General features: G+C 53.2%; 6 protein-coding genes across 6 annotated transcripts; 4 read left to right on the top strand and 2 right to left on the bottom strand.

Annotated features, from left to right (window-relative positions):
* The first annotated feature begins 1935 nt into the window (after positions 1-1935).
* K452DRAFT_284924 (uncharacterized protein) lies at positions 1936-3362 on the top strand. Its single transcript, XM_033540030.1, has 3 exons — positions 1936-2319; positions 2372-2749; positions 2811-3362. The coding sequence occupies exons 1-3, from the start codon at positions 2004-2006 to the stop codon at positions 2960-2962; spliced, it is 846 nt and encodes a 281-aa protein (XP_033400313.1). The 5' UTR covers positions 1936-2003; the 3' UTR covers positions 2963-3362.
* A 465-nt stretch (positions 3363-3827) lies between these two features.
* K452DRAFT_144487 (uncharacterized protein) lies at positions 3828-6283 on the top strand. The gene has a single exon (XM_033535453.1). It carries the CDS (start codon positions 3891-3893, stop codon positions 6246-6248), a length of 2358 nt encoding a protein of 785 aa, XP_033400312.1. The 5' UTR covers positions 3828-3890; the 3' UTR covers positions 6249-6283.
* Positions 6284-6399: 116 nt separating this feature from the next.
* Positions 6400-8298, top strand: K452DRAFT_223252 (uncharacterized protein; the record flags this gene model as incomplete). Its single annotated transcript, XM_033536606.1, has 2 exons — positions 6400-8042; positions 8130-8298. 2 exons carry the CDS (start codon positions 6400-6402, stop codon positions 8296-8298), a joined length of 1812 nt encoding a protein of 603 aa, XP_033400311.1.
* Positions 8299-10138: 1840 nt separating this feature from the next.
* On the bottom strand, positions 10139-12477 carry K452DRAFT_144460 (uncharacterized protein). Its single transcript, XM_033535452.1, has 8 exons — positions 12237-12477; positions 12054-12130; positions 11946-11985; positions 11819-11888; positions 11704-11763; positions 11308-11647; positions 10984-11249; positions 10139-10930 (listed from the first exon to the last, which is right to left on the bottom strand). The coding sequence occupies exons 1-8, from the start codon at positions 12371-12373 to the stop codon at positions 10574-10576; spliced, it is 1347 nt and encodes a 448-aa protein (XP_033400310.1). The 5' UTR covers positions 12374-12477; the 3' UTR covers positions 10139-10573.
* A 654-nt stretch (positions 12478-13131) lies between these two features.
* On the bottom strand, positions 13132-16551 carry K452DRAFT_356752 (uncharacterized protein). Its single transcript, XM_033546075.1, has 3 exons — positions 15567-16551; positions 15202-15515; positions 13132-15148 (listed from the first exon to the last, which is right to left on the bottom strand). Exons 1-3 carry the CDS (start codon positions 16311-16313, stop codon positions 13336-13338), a joined length of 2874 nt encoding a protein of 957 aa, XP_033400309.1. The 5' UTR covers positions 16314-16551; the 3' UTR covers positions 13132-13335.
* Positions 16552-17006: 455 nt separating this feature from the next.
* K452DRAFT_223189 (uncharacterized protein) lies at positions 17007-18165 on the top strand (the record flags this gene model as incomplete). Its single annotated transcript, XM_033536605.1, has 3 exons — positions 17007-17110; positions 17165-17721; positions 17771-18165. 3 exons carry the CDS (start codon positions 17007-17009, stop codon positions 18163-18165), a joined length of 1056 nt encoding a protein of 351 aa, XP_033400308.1.
* Between the last annotated feature and the right edge of the window lie 482 nt (positions 18166-18647).

Below are 18647 nucleotides of genomic sequence, written 5' to 3'. Positions count from 1 at the left end.
AAAGCACTCACGTCTATTTTTACAGACGTCTAGTCTGGTTGTGGATAGTGTTTGTGGGCATGGCGTCGTTTGAGCTTTGATAGAGCTGCGCTCGGATTGCGCTTCGGCCTCGGCTCCAGCAACGGCCGAAATGCAGAACTCGGCAGGCGCGATCCGATCCTGTCGGAAGGACGATGCATTTCTCGCTAGAGGTCGAAATAGGCTTGGTGGCTGCTGGTTGTGATGATGTTGTGCGCAGGCGAGCGAGGGTGACGTTCTGATCTACTTCGCGGTCGGACAAAACACCTCCACGAGCAGGTCTGACGTGAGACGGTGAGACGAGGTCTCATCGGACAATCATTTTGTTTTTGTCTTGGTAAGGTTCATGGTTGATTCCCTATGGAAGATGGTTGCTTGCTAGATAAATTCTTGATGCGAGTTTCTTCGACAGATTCTCGCTCACTTCGTATGATTGTCGAATCCCATGAGAACAAATGTTGTAGGCTTTCGAGTCGATGTCGTTGCTGGGTTGCAGCGATGGCTAAAAGAGCAGGCGGTTGGACGAGGTGACGGTGGCATGAAGGAAACAGCGGCGTGGGTCATTCTGTGATCGTGCTGGGATGAGAACGCGGGGGATGTGATATTGAATCCGGCAGGGAGTGGAGATGATGTTCGGCATTTGTCGTCGCTGTGTCGATATCACGGAAGACAAGGATGTTAAGGCGAATCTTCCAGCATGCTGTTGAGACAAGCAATAATCCAACATATTGACAACAAGGTACAAGTTCGGGAACTTGCTCATAATTTGGACGAAGGATCCAAGCCGACTCGATTTTATCTTCGCCCTCCGTCTGGCCACGGGGTAAGGAGGGTGTTCCTAAAGCGGTAGGTGTACAAGCTTGGACTATGTTTTGGTGAACCTAATTTTTGATCGCCAATGAGTCGAAGGAAAACCATTTAGAATGAATTTGTATTGGACTTTTTGAGCTCTCGAGAAAACACAGTAACATAAAGTTATGACAAGGGCTTAGATTTCATAATAGACGTAAGTCAGTTCTGATATTTAAGACATTGAGATGCCTGAATTAAAAACATCGTAAAGACGTTTCGTGCCATTTTCACTTGACAGTGACGGATGTTATACTTACCATGCGGTTGATACTCTAGTTGACATTAAAATCGCCCGACGGATATCGACACAGTTAGCGCGACAACCACCTCGTCATGGAGCAATGGCGTCCATGATTGATGTCAAGTTCATTCTCGACGCTTCCACCATGCTCTCGGCCGACACCTTTTTCAACGTTACGATAGATGGCGCGCGACATCCTCGGGGACAGTCGGGACGAACGTCATTGTTGATGTGGCTGTGGAGGAATGGCTTGCGGAGGCCGGAGAAGACGGATGTACGTCTCGCTAGAGCCTGCAAAGCGGGGCAGGAGGCGCCAGCAAGCTTAATCCTCCGCCGTTGACTTCGTATCAGAGGCACTGACAGCGCGTGAAACGGCGGTGCTAACTGGGTGCCGAGTGGCGCGATCGCGAGAGAAGAAAACGAGTGTGGCATCAGTGCACCATTGTAACTGCAGCGCATTGAACTCGATGGCGTAGCGCATTGCAACGTCGAGGCTTTGGGCGAACATCTGGGCCAATTGCTAAGGACGATACCTAGCTTAGCAGGCGGGCGAGTACGAGCCGCCTCGGGCCTACTTCCAAAGCAGGGGCAGTGAACACGGCAGTTTTAGATTGGAGCTGCAAGGTACGCGAACAACTCATGGCCGCGATATCGTGGTGTCCCCACTCGGCGCACGGCAACCAGATTTTTCGTGGACGGTGGCCACCACACCTCCCGAGTCAAGTGCGCTACCCAAATTTAGCATCCTGCAGCTATCCTGGTCTTTACCGGACATCCCAAGCCCGCCTATATATATGGAAAAGACGTCGGCCGCCATGAAGAGACACCACACACCCACACCCACAAGTCCCTCGCTCAGAATCCCTCCGAGTCCTTCGCTAAATCATTCATAATGCTCAACTCTGTCGCTCTCGCTCTCATGTCGTCGGCCATGGCCGTCGCCGCCCCGGCTCCTGCTGCCGCCTCGGCCACCGCTTCTCCCCCCGATCTCACCGACTTCACCGGCGATCTCGGCTTCTTGAACTTCACCACCTACAGCTCCTCGGCTGCCAACGGCTTCAAGTCGATTGACTTTGACATTGTTTACTCCAAGACGAACGCCAACATCAAGTGCACCTGGAAGAAAGACCCTGCCGACAAGGAGAACGAGTACGGCGTCACCACGTGCGACGACGGCTTCCAGCTTGACTGGGGTTACTTCGAGAACCGTAAGTTCGGTGTCACATGCTCTGTCAACGTCCATATCTAATCCTCAACCAGTTGGCACCGTCAACTATAACACCACTCTCCAGGGCGAGAATGTGCACTTGTCCGGCACTGGCACCGACTTCAACACCAGCGAGAAGTGCGGTCTTGGTGGCAATGGCCGCGGCTGCTCCGGCTCCGGCAGCGTCGAGATCACCAACATCTACATCAACTCTCAGACGTTCCCCGAGCCCCCCAACAACGGCCTCGGCTACTGGGATGTCCATTTCTACAACCTGACCAACTCGCAATACAACTCCGAGAGTCAGACCATCCGCGTCAAGTACAGCGAGCAGCCCTGGCCCATCCTGTGCACGTACGAGAAGGACCCCGCATATCACGGCTGCAACGACACGAGCCTCAGCTTTGAGACTAGCTCTGGCCCGGATAGGTGTAAGTACAAGCTGCATTTCTCCCTGATCAAACCATTAGACACCAATGCTGACTCCTTTAGCCCTCACCCTGAAGCAGAATGTCAAGAACAGCAACAACGAGACCGTTACCATCTCCGGTACCGAGCCCGTCCGTGGTGTCTGCTCCGCGTTCAACTACGCACTTACTTGCCAGGACGATCTCCGTGTTATCCCTTCCACGGCTGTTGCGTAAGCAACTTCTGAAGCAATTTCAGTGGCGTACCGCCTACACGACGAAAAAGAAGATAAAAGACGTGCTCGACAAATAAGTCGAGGCGTGCAAAAGCATGAATGGGTTCCTTTCACGATTCTCAATCAGTAATGTTTTGTAGCCATTTAAAGAAATTTACGACCTATGAGTCTGGCATATAGCTATGATGCACCACGCAATTTTTTCGGGAGACGACTGCTCATTGAGCATTGTTCGTATGGCCTCCCATCTTACCCCGTGTTATCTCTGAAACTGGTTGTTCCTTTTTCTTCAAATGTTGCGACAACTCTATCGGCTCAGTTTGACCTGTCAACCATGAGTTTCACAAAATATTCGTAAACTTACTAATATGATTCCGGCTTGGCTGGGTGAAGATTTTGTCCACAAACACTTCAGTGTTTTAAGATCTATCGATCCAGATAGCGTTGGCATAGTAACAGAGCCCCAAGTTGACGATGGGTGCAGGGAATAAGCAGTGCTTACGCGGCACCTCGGCCTCAAACCCCAGGAACTAGACCGAGGGTCCTACCCAACTTGGAGAGACGTACATCTGAAAACTAGGCATCCTGCCTACAAGCGACAAGGGATAGGCGCTTATCAACCGCCATTCGCCTTGCGCTAATCCCAAGTTACAGTAGAGTTCGTTAATCGGATATCAATCGACAATCCTATAGGTTGCGACATTTCATGAACTGAAGTTCACTCAGAAGCCACAATGGCGTTGTGGCGAAGTGCAGACTGCTCCACACAACCCCGGCCACACTGTCAGCACAAGGCAGCCTTGTAAACTCACCCCGAAACCTACATCTTTCTCCCAACAACCTATTCTTCAGGCCTCTGCGTTCGAATTATTTTTTGCGCTTATTCTTGTATTTCTACTTCACTCTTAAGCAGAATTTGCGCACCCTTAATGGCTCCTAATAGGACTTCGCTCAAGCGACCCTTTTCAGGCTGGGATGAAAAGAGAGAATTGATGTCAACGAAGAGACGCCTACGTTCCACTATTCACCCTTCAACATTAAATGGACTTCCGGTAGGCCGACTTTGCGAAAACTGCTCAGAGTTGGACATACTAGCCATGTTCCAAGCGGCATCGAGAGAGAAAAGTATCGGTTTCTGGCACAACCATGAAAACACTAGTTGCACCTTTTGTCAGCTGATATTAAGGTGTCTCCGCCTTGCTCACAAACGCACGAACAAATCAACCCAAAGGTGTACCATGCCCAACGCCAATGCTGTCTCATTGTTCATCAGAAGTCATCCTTGGTTCCACAGCTGTGACAGTTATACGGGCCCTGAATCAGTCCGAACACGCATCCTGCTGGGAACGGATGCAAAACCTACAGATCGTCAATCGAAGCAGTCTTACAGTCACGGAGTTCACAAGAATTTAAGATTCGTTCTTGCAGAAGTGGATCTCGTTCCGCAAATCCATAACATGGGTGTCACTGGTACTGAAGACCACAAACAACTGTCTCAAAGGCCGTTTGGTTCACGAAGGCCAATAAAAAGCACTGTGGAAATCAGCCTCTTGCGGCAGTGGCTACGTGCTTGCCAAAGCCATAGCCACGCACAAGAGTCCGTTCATACTCTTAGGACAATTTTGTTCTCTGGCCTCGGTTTCCGGCTCATTGACGTTTACGACGAATGTCTTGCCTCAGTAACGGACCCATGCGATTACCTTGCCCTGTCGTATGTGTGGGGAGGCACTGATCCATTCGCACTTCGTACTACGAAGCGGAATCTTTCTATCTTATGCAAATTTCGAGCTCTGGACCAGGCAACACATACTCGAACAACCGGCAAGAGGATTTCTCGAACGCTCCGAGATGCTATACAACTTACCCGAGACCTAGGCTACAGATATTTGTGGGTGGATGCACTTTACATTGTTCAAGACGATCTGGATGAAAAGAAACGCCTAATTCATGGCATGAATCACATCTACGAATGTGCCGCTCTTACAATTGTGGCCGCTGCGGGTGCGGATGCAGATGCCGGACTACCTGGAGTAACACCTCGAAAGGATCAACCGTTCGAGAAAATCTATCACGCTGTTGGAAAACAAGGACCCATCGATCTAGCGATCACTCGTCCTTCCTTGGTTGAGACCATCAAGGAGAGCTGTTGGGCCACTCGTGCATGGACATACCAGGAACAATGTCTATCGCAGCGCTGTCTGTATTTCACAGAGCAAGAAGCGTTCTTTGCTTGTAGCCAAGATACGCACTGGCGAGAAGGCTACGCACTGGAAGATTATGCGCCACGAATATCAGTCAGGCTGGGAACTGCACATTGGTATAACCAATGGGGGGATACAACTATATCGCCATATCGATACTTGGGCGATTCAAGTCGCCCGCTTAACCTCTCGGACTACAAAGCCATTACGTATAATTTTCTGTGCCGCAAATCCACCCGGCAGGACGATCGGCTCAATGCTTTTGCGGGGATGTTCAACCGCTTTTACGCGTCAAGTCCTCATAAGGACATTAATGTGAGCTCGTGTCAAGGGATTCCACCGCAATTCCTTCCGGACGCGTTGTTTTGGTTCTCTTCCACTCCGCGCATTTCACCGGGGAACCATATCAGAGAATCAAAGGAGTGTAGCACACAATTCTCGAGCTGGTCATGGGCTTCCCAGACAGGACCGGTCAAGTTCTACTTCCCGCGGCTTGATCAGCCTTTCGTATCGAAGTGGTTCTTCTCAGCTCCTAGTCAAGGAGACGGGAGCATGGTCATATGCAACACATCATGGTATGATGGTAAAGTACCAATAGGGTGGCATCGCGACAATCAGAGACTATGGTTTCGCGAGGAGATGGGACTATCCATATGTCCCGAGCAAGCACCAGAGGGAACAACACTGAGCTGTTCTGATCCTAACGCAGCAATCCTAGGTTTCTGGGCGCCATGTCTCCGTTGTAGTATGTCTGTAAGAAGAGTAGCAGATGAGGATAAAGAGCTCCCTCTAAGGATCGAAAGGGGTCGTTACGAAATCGGCAGCGCTGCGTTGGATTATGAAGATGGCACAGGAGCCGGAGAGTGCTCTCTCCTGATCGCATTGGGACCACCAAGAGTACTTGCTGACCAAGCATGGAAACAGGGAAGTAGAAATGGGCAGGATGATATTTGCGTGTTGGTGGCCAAAACAGAGGGAGAATTTAGCTACCGGCTTGGAATTGGTACGGCATGGGTATACAATACGGAACAAACACGGAGGAAAATTGGGATTGAGTGGGCCTGGGAGTTTATCAAGTTGCGTTAGTAGTAGATGGACGAGATAAGATGGACGCGGTTCAACGGCGATCGGTCGGCTAAAGTTGGGGCGTCGGCGTCATTGCGCGCGCGTCATGGAGTCATTCCGCTTTCCTCGGTGCGAGCAACCGCAAGACTTTCCCACTGTTCCACCAGCAACCATGGCCGCCACCGGACCTTCCCTCCTGGCGCTGCCCGACGAGATTATCACTGGCGTCTTCTTCCTCCTCGAACCCGAAGCCCTCAACGCCATTCAATTGACCTCGAAACGCCTCTACTCCCTGGCGCAAGAGCCACTGCTGTGGCGCTACAATTGCCGCATCCACTACAAGTACTGGCACCCCCAGCACAACATCTACGCAAAGTTCGCCCAGCCCGTCGCAAATGTCCACTGGAAAGATGTCTTCCTGGCCCGTAAACGCCTCGACCATGCCGTGCGCTCCGGCATGGACGCCATCGCCGCCCAGCAGCAAGGTCGCGCGCGCCGCATGGAGCATATTGCCGAGAAGGGCTACGACGTGAAAGACGAGCTGCTACGCCAGCGCAACATTGCCGACGACGAGGCAGAGGACGCGCTGGCGCGCCGGTACTGGAGCGGCGCCATGCTGACGACGATACACCGGAGCGTGGCCATGGAAGAGTGGGAGCAGCTGCGCAGTGGCAAGACGGCGTCGCTGGAGCGAGCGCTGGGGGCGTACGACATGTTCGTATGGGACCGGGCGGACGGTGACGGCGACATAGAAGCAATGGCGGCGCGACTGGACGGGCTGGCAGCGCGCTTCACGGCGCAGCACCCCAGGTTCGCGGCGTACACGACGCGACGGTTGAGCCTCCTGATTGTCGAATTCCTGCGCGGCTCGGGCTTCCTCGGCGTGTCGAATGAACGGTACGGGCTGCTGCCCCACAGCTTCATCGGCATGGCGCTGGAGGACAAGCAGCACGAGGCGCTGCCGCTGATCAACGTAGCTATCTTCTGCGCCGTCGCGCAACGGCTTGGCCTGGACGCCAAGGCGTGCGGCTACCCGTACCACGTTTATGCCATCGTGACGGCGCCGCCGGGCCGCATGCTCGATGGGGGCGCGCTCGAGCCCGGCGCTCCGGCACAGTCCATGTACCTCGACCCCTTCCGCTCGGCAGAAGAGACGCCGCGGACGGACCTGGAGAGCCAGCTGCGCAGCATCGGTGCTTCAGCCGACACGCATGCGCTGTATCTGACTGCGGCCGACCCGGTCGAGATGGTGCTGCGGACCGCGCGCAACATCCGGCGCGCCGTCGACGCCATGCGCCAGGGCCGCCGCCTCGTGTACATTGACAACCGCTTCTCCGGCTCCAACATCAACATCCACAGCGCATTGCATGCGTCCATCTGGGCGTGGTTGTACCTCGACCGCGAGGACAACGTCACGGGCAACTTTCACGCCGTGCAGGCCGTCATCCACCGGCGGCGCGTGCTCATCACCAACCTGCTCGAGCAGCTCCAGTTACACTTCCCGTGGGAGATGTGGCTGCTGGAAAAGTATGTCATGCCGCTGTTCCGCGACCTGCCCGAGATGCGCGACCTGCTGGAGATCATTCATGAGAGCTACGAGGAAGACCGCGTCGCGCGCGCGCCCAAGCGCCGCGCCGACGACGTCAACCGCCTCGTCAAGTTCCGCGTCGGCCAGGTCTTCCTGCACAAGCGCTACGGCTACTATGCCGTCATCATCGGCTGGGACCACAAGTGCCGCGCCGCCGACGAGTGGATCGCCCAGATGGACATAGACCGGCTGCCGGGCGGCCGCAACCAGAGCTTCTACAAAGTCTTGTAAGCACGCAATTCCTCCCCTCTTACCATCGGACAAGCTAGCAGTAGTTGTCTCCCTCATGTCCACCCTGCTAACTCTCTCCACAGAGTCGAGGACTCCAGCAACCGCTACGTCGCCGAGTCCAACATCCTCATCACGCAGGACCCGCCGCCCACGGCCCTGCTCCACCGCCTCGCAGGCCGCTACTTTAAGCGTTGGGATGCAGCCGCCGGCCAGTTCGTCAGCAACCTGCGCGACGAGTATCCCGACGACTGAAGAGCGGGCTCGACTCACCACTACTAGGAGTACCATCCATCCATCTACTCATCTATCTGTTTCATCTCTTCTTCACTCGTGTTGTTTTTTAAAAAAGCCGTTTTGTTCCTTTTCCAAGTTTTCTTTTCTTCTTTGCTGCGCTTTCCGAGCGGCAGGGGCGGTGGTGGTGACGGGCTGCTGAGTACCTAGGTCACGCCAAGCTCGCATCTACAAACGGGGAGAGCAGGCGCACGGCGCAAGGCGAGCGGGTTTCTTGTCTAGCTGGATCTTTTCTTCCTGTTTCTTCCTTTCATTTTCTTCTCTTATCTTGCAAAATAGGTAATAATAGCGGACATACATGGGCAAGGGGTTTCAACAACATCAACAAACGGCAAGGACTAGGGCTAGGGTAAACATATCTTCAGGAAACGGGGGAGGCTGGTGGGAAGGCACACGGTGCTAGCGCGTTTTAAGGGACTTTTTTTATTTTTTTCTTGTTTTTTTGTACTTTTTTCTCTGTTCTTGGGAGGTGGTGGCTTTGTCTGATTTTTTGAAAGGGAGAAAGTTCGTGCGTGTGCTTTTGTGTGAGAGAGCGGGCAGGCATGCGTACATGCCGTGTATGTACGGCAGGTAGGTAAGTATATATACACATATATTTACGTTTACGTGTGTCTAGTATTCTTGCAAATGCAAATCAAAGACATTTCAGAGTTAGCAGAGCATAATAATACTCTTCCGTCAAAGTGTTTGAAGAAGTATACGTGCATTCTAAGGCCTTATCGTTTATACCCAGGACTTGGGCTTACAGCTAGATAAAGAGTGTTCTGTAGGGACCGCTTGTGTCCTTCCCTGTCTTGCTAGACGGTGAATCCCTCTCTTTTGACGGTGACGTACGTCACGCCTGACCGGGACAGGTTGGGACTGATACCGCTACCGCACGTATATGCACATATCGTTGGCAGGCAGGTAGGTAGGTGCGCAGGACTAGACGCACTTTCTTTTATTTATTTGTGTATTTCTACCTATCACATATGAAAGGGCAGACAAATGGCAAAAGACACAAGCGGAACGTAATAGCACGCGAACGCACAAATATAGCATGAATGCACAACGTAGCAGCAAGCAGCAAGCATCGGGTAGTAAGCAGGCAGCACTTGTTTTCTTCTCTTTCTCCTCTCAATCCCCCCCTCCCATCCCCAGCACAAGAACTGCAACGTTAGCAGCTGCGGCGGCAGTCAGTCACTCATCCATCCATCCACCCATCCACACACCCAACCAGCCAAAAAGAATGAACGAACGAACGAACGAGCAAGCAGACTCACTCACTTACTCACTCACTCACGCACTCACTCAACCAAAAGCCAAACAAACAACACCAAAGGCGACAACAGTGACAATTCAACTATATATATATGCTCGCAAGTGACCAATGACGACTGATGACATTCAAAACCAAAAACCAGCCTCGCGCCCAAAAGGAATACTCAAACGCCCGGATGCAATTCCCCCAACCACCATGTATACCTATTGCTCGCGAAACAAACAAATAAACAAACATACAGACCACGCGCGAAAAGCGAGAGACGAGGTAGCGCGGTGTGTTTGCGCTGCGCTTACTTAGCGAGTGGTTGTGTGTGTGTATGTGTGTGTGAGGGAGAGAGAGAGAGAGAGCGAGAGGGTGAGAGAGGGAGAGAGGGTGAGAGAGACATATAGAGAGATGCACAGAGAGGGAGAAAGGGATGTTGGGAAAGAGAGAGAGAGGACGAAGGAGAGAACCGAGAAATGCCAGAGATGGACCGTTCCCCTTGCTACAATACCTGCAAGCTAAGCTGCAAAATACAAAAAAATACTAAAACTCCCTAATTCCCTCCCTCCCAGTATTCCGCCCCCTCCGCCGCGCTGTATGCCAATCAATCAATCAATCAATCAACCGAGTCCCCCCAGCCCGTGTGAAACAAGAAGTAGATAAAGAAGAAGAAGAACCCAGGAAAGGAAAGTCTGGAAGCCATTATCGATCGGGATCTAGAACCGCGAGGCTCGCTTCATCTACTCCGCTGCCGCTCGTTTCCTTTGATGCTGCTGCTGCTGCTGCTGTCTGCTGTTGTCTCGTTCTCGCTTTCACTCTCTCTCACTCCTCCATCTCCGATTCGTTCCCTCGCTCGTTTCGCCGCTACTCCTCAAGTTATATGCTGACCTGACGTACAAGACAAGAATGAGCAAGAAGAGAAAAGAAGATGATGGTTCTGCAAGATGCTGTCAAGCGCGCGCACGCGCATGATCATGCGCACTTTGCCGCTCACGCGCACGTCACCTCCTCATTGCTCTCCTCAAGCTTGAAGTCGTTCTTGTGCAGGCCGTCGAGCGCACGGCGGCCCTCCTCCGTCAGGTCCGGCTTGCCCGTAGGTGTCGTCACGCCCGCGAAGAAGCGCGGCTGCCACTCAATGTTCTTGTTCTTGCGCTCGGCCGCCTTCTCGCGCTGCCGCTCCTCCAGGTCCTGCTTCAGCGTCGTTGCCAACGAGTATTGCTTCGTCGTGATCGCGTCCGTCACCCCTGACCAGAAGCGCCGCGACTCATTGGGCAGCTGCGCTTCTTCGGGCGGAATAATCTTCTGTGTGGGGAACAGCGGGCTGACGTCTAACAAGAGGATCTTCTCCTACGGGGTGTTAGCTGTGGGGTTTGCGACGGGATGGGGGTAGAATAGCTTACGGTAGCCTTGTTGAAGGGCTGCGGGCCCAACGTATAGAAAATCTCTCCGTGCCAGCAACCCTCAATACGTGCCAGGACATCCTTATCCGGGACGTCCCTTATGCGCGTCTTGTCGTCCTTCTCTGGGTCGTAGGTGAAGACGACACCCTGAACCCTGTTCTGTGTCTTTCCGAGCCAGCCTTCCTCGAGATAGTGCAAAATCACCTTTATCTTCGTCTTCGCGCAGGTAACGTAGCAAACATCGGCAACGCTAACGCTAAGAGAACCTGGATTACACACCGTCAGTTCCATCGTTCATCACCTCCGCATCAGCGCTCCACTAACCTCTCAGAAGTCCGCCCAGATGGGCAGCAGGGTGCGTGAGCTGATACTGCTCATCGTCCCACTTGTTCAGCGTGATGAAGATACCCAAGTTATGCGCACCGGGAGTGACCCGTATGCTCGTGCCGGTGAACTTTGCGGAGAGTTGGTCAAAGCCTCGCGCAGTGATACCCTTCTCAGGGCAGTCCACCCAGAATGCCGAGACAGGAGGGTGATGGGACGTCTGTTCAGTCAGGTAGGATACCTTGACTGTCCTGCCCGTGGTGCTCGCCGCGCTGCTGCTCGGTTGACTATCCGACTTGTGTTTGATGGTTGGCAGGGTATCTTCGACCTCCCAGTTGCACTTGAGCCGGTGTTAGCCGTGCCACTTAGATCCGGTTGGTGGAGGGTCAAACTTACCCTGAAGAACTCGCCCAGCGCCGAGTTGTATGGCTTGCAGGGCTTGCCCTTGACGTATTTCTGTACCACATCAGCCTATGCCCCCAAGCATCTTGTATAGTTTAAAACATCATACCAGATCCTTCGTGAACCAGAACCTCAACGTCGCCAGCATGCGCCCCAACGGGTCCTCGGAATCTCCGATACTGCCACAGGTCAGTCTACGCTCGACAACGGCCGGCACCGTGGCATGGGATACACACCTGATGAAAGTCTCCGGTCTATCCAAGTAGTTCCAGTATTCTGTGGACCGTTAGTCCTGCTTACGTCGATCCTCGGTCGTTTGCATCCAGCTGCAGAGACCCACGTACCCAAGTTCGGTATCGGTTCCAACAACTGCGATGGCAGGGAAAACCGGACTGTGGCAATGTCCGAGACACCCATGAACCTATGAGACGGACGAGAAAGTCAGCCATCGTGCAAAGGCGTGGCCTCAAAGGCAGTTCGCCCCCCCTCTTGGCGCGCAGTATGGATGGTATTCCGGGGCGGCTCACTTTCTTAGGATGCCCAGGAAGGTCTTCAGCTTGGAGCTGTCATCGGGCATCTTCTCAGCGGGGTTCGTCACCGGGGTGGCCGTACGCGAGGGGTCGGTGGAGGCCGCGTCGGCGGCGCCAGAGGAGGCGGAAGCCATTGCGGACGGAAAGATTCCGAGCGACGGAAACTAAATGTGAAGGGTTCGATGGGATCGGGGTCGAAAGGCGTGGAATCTGATGCAAAAAGGCGCGTGAGTAGACAGAGAGGAGGACGAGTAGCGTGCGACGGTTCGGGCTGACTCGAAAGGAGAGTGGTGATGTTTGTTGCCGGGGGTTCAATTACGTCGTTAGTGAAGAGAGGACTAGCTACCTAGTGAGGGCGCCAAGCGATCGATAAGGACGGGCTTGGCGGTGTGCCGGTATGCCGGGATCCCAGGAGATCTCGGAATCTAAGAAAAGAAACGTTCCAGCAGGCGCGCTGTGGAGAGGGGGAGAAAACCGAAAAATGCAGCTGGAATCTTCGTCGAAGCAGCTCGATTTCCCCGGCCGCTTCCCCCTATTAGCCACGCGCCCTCCACGCATGACACCCAATCATACGAGCACAACGGCTCAATCACACCCGCAAACCCGCTGCCCCTGCGAATCATTTGCACAGTGGTCACGTCTTGCATCTTTCTGAGAAGGGGGGATATTCGCGCTCGCTAAAATGAGGGGTGCCGGTCGATCTGCGACCTGGACCATCCGCTTCCCGCACACCGTCGAGCCCGCATCCAGCTGCCCACACGTGCTCGAGTCCTGTGGCAGAAAATGGCCCAGTCAATCCGGGGCGTGTCCATCTCTCTCTCGCCGTCTTCTGACTGCACCGCCCGACCCCAAATCATGCCTAATGTGCACAGTGTCATGTACAGTACGATCTGCAGTGAGAAAGCATGGGGTTGCATCCTATCTACCAGAGCACCATTCGGTAATTTGTGCGCGACTGGAGCGCAACAAACTGCTGCCGTCCATGTCTCCTTTCAAGGATCCTAAAGTCCAGCCACAAAGGCCGCGAGATTCCCGCTAGCTAACTTCGGTTGTCTCGTCCCCACTGCTTCGTATGCTAAACCCCCTTCCTGAACCCCTACGCCGTAAAGCTCCTCCATACTCCAACCTCCAGCGCATTAGGAGTATCGCAGAACAGCTCTACCTTGTAGACCTCTGCGAACCCTGACGAAGGCCCAGAAAGCCTATCCAGAGCCAACCACATATCTCCTCCTTGCAACATGCCTGGGTTCAGGTCAATCTCTTCAGTTCTCACACCAGCTTCACTATCGCCGTATTCACCGTCTCCACTGGCGATAAGTATGCGACGCGATGGGCCACGTCCAAGTTCAAGCGTGACGCGTAGAGGACTTCTGTTGCTTCTTTGTGGGTTATCGTAGCTGCTATAAGCGCGGCTGAACCTGGCTACTATGGTGACACGCGTAAGCTTGCGGGGAACAATGGGCGCAGCGATCATGCTAGCCGTCGATGGGAATTGAGCATCTGCCAGCTTGACACGGACTAACCCGGCACCTTCTTGCGGTATTGCTTTTAGCTCGCACTGGACGTTGCTGTCGACTCTGAGCTCAAATTTGGCTTCCTGGCCTGCTTCGAACGTCGAGCAAGCAATGGTGTAGGTTCCCGGATCAATATTCCTAAGTTCAGCAAATGCGCAATGTTTTTTATAAACACCGGAGTTGGCGATAATATCTCTGTTTTTAACAGAGTACACCCTCTTGCCTTGTCCATGGAGAAGTACGACGTTGGACACGACCACAGAGCTCGGGACCTGGAGAAGGATGGCAAGGGAGGTATTTTGCGGCACCTTCAAGCTAAATTGCGGATTCTCACTGAAGGTCGGACTCTGAAGATTGCCGCCTGCAGTTGCCTTGTTCCAGGAGGACTCAAGCTTGGTTGTTTGGCCATATTGGCTAGTCGCATGGTCCAGCTTGATAGGCTTGAGAGCGAATACCGATAGGGAAAAAGTATAGAGGTCGCGAGGCAATTCCATCTGTTCCACAACCACAGTGAATGTTCCTTTTGAGGGTTTCTTCCACTTGAGAAGCATCTGTGCCGTGCTGACAAAGGCGCCACGCTCAATTGTTTCAATGTTGCTAGTGTAGACACGATTGCCAGCTTGATCGAATATGTACAAACTGATGAAGCCGTGTGCAAGGTCGCTTAACCCAGACTTTTCTGACTTGACTTGGGTGACCATACCGTTATCTTTGGTATTGGCCTGTTTTTGGAAAGAATGGTCCGTGTCTCCAATGAGAGTGGTTAGGGAAGAGTCTTCAGAATTTACCGATGTCTCTTGGCTCCGAATCACTCCACTGACATCTTCCTTGAAATGACGGGATAGGAGCAGCCAGATGGGCGTATCATCTGTCGTCGATAAAGAAAATTGCGGGTTGTTAATGAAACAGGTCGGAATGCTCGGTAAGGAGGCTAAGTCCCAGGAGAAATGGATATCCTGTCTATACTTGAATAATGCAGGGTTCCAATTGACGTAGATGCTCTCGAAATGTTGGAAGACGTGTTCGAGATTAATCCAGAAGGTACCAGGTTCAAGGTGGTCAGGATCCTGAGAGCTTCGGGGTAGGAATGGAAAAGTGCCGTCTGAGCTTTTGCTGGCAGACAAGTTGGGGGGTGGAGTGGCATTCTCGGTGGCGAAAGACTCCTTCCGGACACCCCTCCATCCCTTTCCTTCTGCCCAAGGGTTCTTCAGGAGTAACTGCTTCTCTCCGTCAACCTCCCTCATATTTAGCACGGCGTAATCATGTTGGCCTTCAAGGCCTAACTCTTTCTCAACTCTGTTGCTCATATTGCCAGTACCGACTGTCATCAACAGATCACCGAAGCCGAAAGCGCTGAAAAGCCTCGTCCAAACTTCGTCTGATACAACTTCTTCACTACACTCATAGAGTCATTAGCCTGTCGGTTGATAGAGTTTGCAGTGACGTACTCTTGTAAGAAGATCTGTTCTGGGAGCCATCCGATGAGCATCCACAAGTCGGTACAAGAACTGCTACCAGGAAAGTCGTAGCCGCCTCGGACCTTCAAATAAGCCTTTTCCAGTAGGACTGGCCAGAGTAATGCAGGGTTTTTGCGATCGATCACATGCAGCATCCGTGAAGACTTCGAGACAGGCAGACGATCATCGATGACGACCTTACGCCAACAGCCGTTAAAGTTGAGCCGTAGAATGTACTTTCCGTTGTCGGATATCTTGGGTGCCATCTTTTCGTCATCAAATGGCCATATAAAGCTAGATAGAAGCTGTGATGCGTGTTAGCTGCAGTCTCGTATTAATGTATATTATCTACAAACCTTTTCATTGCCGCGCTCTGTACGAGCCACACCAGCGCAGAGGCTAGCCACCACCGAGCAGTCCGTAGCTGCATCCTGAACCAGATCGATACTGTGGTTAGCACTCATGATAGGGCCCAGCCCATCTCTCTTTCCAGGAAACCATGTGGGAGGTGGTAGAGCATCTTTCGCGCGCCTCCAACCATCGAAACTGGCAAGTTGGTGAGATGATAAGTTAAGGATTGCCTTATCCGTGAAGGGACCTTCATCATAATCAAGGGTGAACTCGCTGGGCTCCGGATCGCCTTTCCATGGCGGGTAGGTCTGGCCGTTGAGTCGAGAACCTTTAAGCAGCAATATCTGTTCGGAAGTGGAGAGGTTGCGGTTAGGGATGGGCGGGGTTGATCTCTTGGTCTTGGGCGGTGTATCTGACGATTTTATCGCCAGCCTTTCACTCAAGCTTCCACGAGCCAACGAAGAATTCTGGGAAAGCGGTGTGGTTGGGATGAAGCTAGAGCTAGGCGGCAGCGACGAAGCCCATTCGTTAGTCTTTTTGATGCGTTCAGCTTCGGTCAGCAGGCTCTGACACCTGGAGCTGATGTCCGATTTTTGGGATTTGTCGCTAGCGAGCTTCAATGCCTTCATGCACAGCTCAGCCGCCTTTAATGCAAGATCTAGAGCCTCATCCTTGCTGGAAGCATTTGGGATGCGTGCTTCAAGATCTGCGACTTCCGACTTAATGTCGGAGATGTGCAAGTTGCTGCTCATTCTTCCCACGGTCCAACTGGGTGCTGCGATGCGAAGGATTTCGCTTCGAGACAGCTAAGGGTGCGATGGACGAGGGGATGAGCTCAGTGGAAGTAGCACATGTTGTTTAGGCTCAAGTACTGCGTCGCATCATGAGAATGTAGATGCGATTGCGAGACGATGGAGAGAGCAAAAACGAGCGCAAGTAGAGAGCCTTGTACGTCAGACGGCCACCGGGGACGAGCTGCGGTGAAACGCGGGGTGAAGTTGGTCGCAGCGCAGCCCGCATTCAGTGTTGTCCAGGCGTTGATGTCCTGACTCGGAAGGCCGTACCTCCATCTGATAACACGGGCCTCCGGGTCGGTCAAACCCAAACTGCCGACTTGCCGACATGCCGAAGCTTTGACCGCTTACCCAGCTCGTCAGACCTCGGTTTCGGTAGCCAGACATGCCATGTGCGATAGCGAGCTCACCATCATGAGCCCTGTACAAGCTCCAAACGCCTTTCAACTTACCCTGGGCCGGCCCTGCCGCTCGTCACCTCCTCCGCCGTCTTCCTTTTCTTTCTTATGAGATCCTAGGTAGCTGTGTGCTTTTGCCGTTTTCTAATCGCCGAGGCTGTCGTCATACTACGGCCGAGAATCCGATCATCGCTGCGCGTTCTCCTTGAACACGTCTTCTGCATCTGCTTCCTTCCCCTAACAATTCACAGTTATGGCGGGCCAGTCCAAAGAAGCAGCTCTGCCGCCGTGGGGCTATGCCGTAGCGGGTGCTGCCGGTGCGGTTCTCGCCAACGCGCTGGTATACCCTTTGGATATGTGAGTTTCCGCTTCAGGCGCTCCGTCATCGGCTATGGTCTGACGAAACCACAGCGTCAAGACGCGCCTCCAAGTCCAAGTGAAGGGCGCCAAATCCAAAGGCGATACAGTCGTCGACCCCACCGAGGAGCAGCATTACAACTCTACCTGGGACGCCATAAACAAAATTGTGCAAGATGATGGACTTGCCGGTCTGTATGCCGGCATGCCGGGGTCGCTCCTTGGTGTTGCGTCCACCAATTTTGCGTACTTCTACTGGTACACAGTCGTCCGTACGCTCTACATATCGAGCCAGAAAGTTTCCAAGCCACCAAGCACCGCCATCGAGCTCAGTTTAGGCGCTGTGGCCGGAGCGGTCGCGCAGTTGTTCACGATCCCCGTTGCTGTGGTAACAACCCGGCAGCAAACCCAACCCAAGTGGGAGAGGAAGGGCCTCATCGAGACGGGGCGCGAGGTCGTGAACAGTGAGGATGGTTGGACCGGGTTGTGGAGAGGTTTGAAAGCCAGCTTGGTGCTGGTGGTCAACCCCGCCATTACTTATGGCGCCTACCAAAGGTTGAGGGAGGCTATATTCCCGGGAAAGACCACCCTCAAGCCCTGGGAAGCATTCCGTGAGTACCTCGCTTAGTGTCAAGTCTTCAGACTAACATAAAGCTCCAGTACTTGGCTCTCTCTCCAAGTCTCTTGCGACAATTGCGACGCAGCCTCTGATTGTTGCCAAAGTTGGCCTTCAGTCCAAGCCCCCTCCAGCGCGGAACGGCAAGCCATTCAAGTCCTTCATTGAGGTCATGGCCTTTATCATCGAGAACGATGGGCCACTGGGTCTCTTCAAGGGCATCGCCCCGCAAATTTTGAAGGGTTTATTGGTGCAAGGGTTCCTGATGATGACCAAGGAGCGCATAGAACTGCTCTTCATTCTCCTCTTCCGCTACTTGAAGAAGGTTCGCGCAGAGAAGCTGCAGAAGCTGGCGGACAAGGCGGCAGACAAGGCGGCAAAGGTGGCACCAAATATGACTGAACACGTCAAGAAGGTTTCCCCTATCGCGATGAAATAGGCCCGGAGCCTCTGGAATGATTTGTTATGCTTGTATACACGTTGTTTGGTTCCTCGCGCCTGGGGTGTTTGCACTAGACCCCATGGCCTGTTCATTTTTTTCATGTGCATGTAGGCGAGCTGGAGTTAGGAATGGAATTTTGGCACGTCGGACCAATTGGTGTACTTTAGTAGTAGAGAGACGATGGAATGGATGGCAATTATCAAGTAGCACGCGTCCACATGTTGTTGAAGCAGGCGATGACGTCCAAACATCCGAAAGGCAGCCGAACCTATGGATGGACGTGTAGCTCGCTACGTCAAAGCTCCCCAGGGCACCTCCTCCAACATCATCTCCACCTGCCCACTCCAAGTTACAGCTCGGTCCATACGCCCGACTCAATCTGCCCGGCGAGCCAACCAGCCCGTCTACAATCCAGCTTATAATCCACGCGCCCGCTCACACCACCACCACCCCCGCCGAGCCAACTAACGACATCACCG

The sequence above is a fragment of the Aplosporella prunicola genome (assembly GCF_010093885.1).
Source record: "Aplosporella prunicola CBS 121167 unplaced genomic scaffold K452scaffold_6, whole genome shotgun sequence".
NCBI lineage: Eukaryota > Fungi > Ascomycota > Dothideomycetes > Botryosphaeriales > Aplosporellaceae > Aplosporella > Aplosporella prunicola.
This window is presented reverse-complemented; position numbering and strand designations above follow the sequence as displayed.